Source organism: Camarhynchus parvulus, chromosome 1A (genome assembly GCF_901933205.1).
Source record: "Camarhynchus parvulus chromosome 1A, STF_HiC, whole genome shotgun sequence".
Lineage (NCBI taxonomy): Eukaryota > Metazoa > Chordata > Aves > Passeriformes > Thraupidae > Camarhynchus > Camarhynchus parvulus.
In genome coordinates this window covers 62,354,232-62,356,963 of record NC_044586.1, presented here as the reverse complement: position 1 = coordinate 62,356,963, position 2,732 = coordinate 62,354,232, and the positions used below count along the sequence as shown (strand labels likewise).

General features: G+C 55.0%; 1 protein-coding gene across 1 annotated transcript; it reads right to left on the bottom strand.

The window, feature by feature from the left end:
* Nucleotides 1–215: 215 nt before the first annotated feature.
* Nucleotides 216–1,892, bottom strand: LOC115910593 (inositol 1,4,5-trisphosphate receptor-interacting protein-like 1). The gene is made up of 2 exons (XM_030960844.1): nt 771–1,892; nt 216–722 (listed from the first exon to the last, which is right to left on the bottom strand). Exons 1-2 carry the CDS (start codon nt 1,890–1,892, stop codon nt 252–254), a joined length of 1,593 nt encoding a protein of 530 aa, XP_030816704.1. The 3' UTR covers nt 216–251.
* Between the last annotated feature and the right edge of the window lie 840 nt (nt 1,893–2,732).

The following is a 2,732-nucleotide window of genomic DNA, read 5'->3' as shown; positions in this document are numbered from 1 at the left end:
TTAGGATGTGCCGGTGGAGCCAATTTCTGTCTCACACACTTGGTCAGCAGCACCGTTGGAACAGAAAGGTGAAGGGCAAGGCCACCCAGAGATGTGTCTGCGCAATGAATCCATGTGCTGCAGCATCTTCCCTCCGCAGGAGCAGGAAAGCAGCTTCAGGATTGCCAGTAACAAATGTAACAGCGATGCAGAGTTCAGGTGGGTGCCATCGGGTGTGACACCCCAGCACAGCTCTGTGCAGGGAACTCCTCTCAGTGGCGGGAGAGCAGCACCCAGAGGCGAAATCGCAGCTGACCATAAGCTTGCATCGCCTCTCTGAGGGCGGCCGGATCTCGGGCCAGGTGCTCAAAGAGGTTGGGCGGCTCAACCCCTCGCATTGCCGGCGGCAAGCTGATCTCCGCAGGAAGCCTCTCGTTGCCTAGCACAAAGTGCTCCAGGCGTGTCAGCTGCAGGCAGTGGTCCAGGTACGCCATGATGTCCCACAGCCGCCGTGCAAATGCACTCCTGTTCCACCGGGACAGAGGTACTGTGGTCAGCACGTGCATGACCACAGTCTTCCAGGTAGAGCTGGAAAAACCTGTGCCCCTCAGGATGCAGGTGAGGAGCTGCAGGCATTTCAGGTGCAAGCTCTCACACGGCAGCTGCCTGGCAATGTGCCGGAAGAATTTCACCTCGGCCACAGCGTACGTCTCGGGCCACGCTGTGCTTGCAGTCATGTTGGCCTTGGTGGGCTGGCTGCTCACAAAGATGCTGGAGGTGCCTTTCTGGGCCTCTGTGGGCTGGCTGACCACAAAGATGTCAGAGTCCCCTTGGCACACCCCAAAGAGCATCTCCACCATCAGGCTCTCCCTGCCTTTGCTCAGCTGCAATCGGCAGGACCGGCTGCAGGGCTGAAACACCAAGTGCCATGAGTGCCACTGAGGCACTTGCAGCCACGAGCTTCTCACCAACTGGCAGAACCAGTGGGAGGTTTTTTCCACATCCAGGTAGGAGCCGGTGCAGAGCGTCTCTAGGAGGCTGCGCTTCTGCTTCCGCCGCAGCCCCTTCCGCGAGTGGTGCAGGAAGCACAAGGGCTTCTCTCCCAGCTGCACCTTCTCGCACGTGCACACCAGCTCCACACGGACACAGAAGGTCCTTGCTACCCCCTGCCCTGCACTGTTCACCTCCAGGTGGAAGGTGTGCCCTGGTGGGGGATTCAGTGGGACCAGCACACGGTACACCCCATCCCAGTCACAGGGACTCCAACCCTCAAAGGCACTGCCCACCCTGATGGTTTCTTGAGGCACTGGGTAGAAGCTATGGCTCACACTGTCCACAAAGACACGCATCAAGCTCTCCATCAGCTCAGCTGTTACTGAGCAACTACTCTCCAGGTCCTCCACAGGCCATTCTATGTGGTCCACTAAAAGGATGTCTTGCTCATTCCCAGCATCTCCGGTCCTTTCTCGGTCTTCCATTCCACCACTGCCGCTTTCTTCCTTGCCACCATCATGGTCTTCTTTTTCCCTGCTTCTCTGTTCACTGGCAGCACTGCTTTCCTGCACCTTCACCTCTGTGTATTCTTTCTGTCCATCTACTCTTTCTTCACCTTCATTTACATCATCACTGCTGTCCTGATGGCTCCTTCTCCTGCAGCTAAAGCACAGGCCCAAGAGGAGCAGGACTCCAGCAAGGACCCAGAATGGCCACTGCTGCAGGGCACCAAAGAGCACGGCTCCCCAGCCCTCGTCCGGCTGCTCCAGCTCCTGCAGCAGCCGAGCCATCTGGTGGTCCAGCAGCTCCTGACGCTCCTTCATTCGCCGGTGCGTTGCCTCATCCAGCCCATCCCCAGCTGGCTGGGGGTACTGGATCAGGCTTTGCACGAGCACGAAGAGCAATGGCAGTAAAGCCATGGTCCACTCGCCCAGGCTCTACTGGGGCAGCGGCACGCGCTGTGGCCTTTTATACCTGTCCCCATTGTGACACGGCCTCTATGATGTCACAGAACCCAGAGCGCATCACAGGCCAGCCCCGCCCGCCCTCCCCAGCCCCGTCAGGGAACTCATCATGGCCCTGGGCACCCAAAGCCGCAACAGACACCAAGTGCAGACCCTTTACTCGGAAACCTGGGAACCCCAGAGCTTCCCTTGACAAAGCAGGCACATGTGCCCTCCCACGCAGCTCCTGTCAAATATAAATTTGGGTGACATGAGCCATGGTTGTTTTCAGTACACACGTGTAAGCTTTTATTTATTATTCAAAGTGGAACTTTTTTGCTATTAATAGTGATATTTATTACTGTGGTGGTGCATCTCCCCTCCCTTGCTCATTTCCAGGCTGCAGTGTGGTCTGAGAAACACTTGTAAGGCCTTGGCCTTGACACACCACCTGGGATTCAGGTCCTACTTTTTTGTGCGATCTCAAGCACACCCTTTTGTGACGATTACTTTGGTGGCAACATGTCATATCAGCTAATATTTATTTACTGATTTAGTGAGAAATAAAGAAATCCACACTGCTTGAATGATGCACAGGAAGTTGTAACGTCATCCAGTGTTAAGGCCTACGCTTACTTTACACCAGCACTGTCCTGTCTCACAGATCTTTTGTGAAAGCAAAGATGTGTCAGGTTTTCTGTTCTGAATTAGGATCGTTTGCAAAGATCTGTTTATTGACTGACAAAAGATCACACACAACCAACTTATGGTTTGCACAGCAGCGTAAAAATCCTCAGGCCCCTACAAACTACTTCT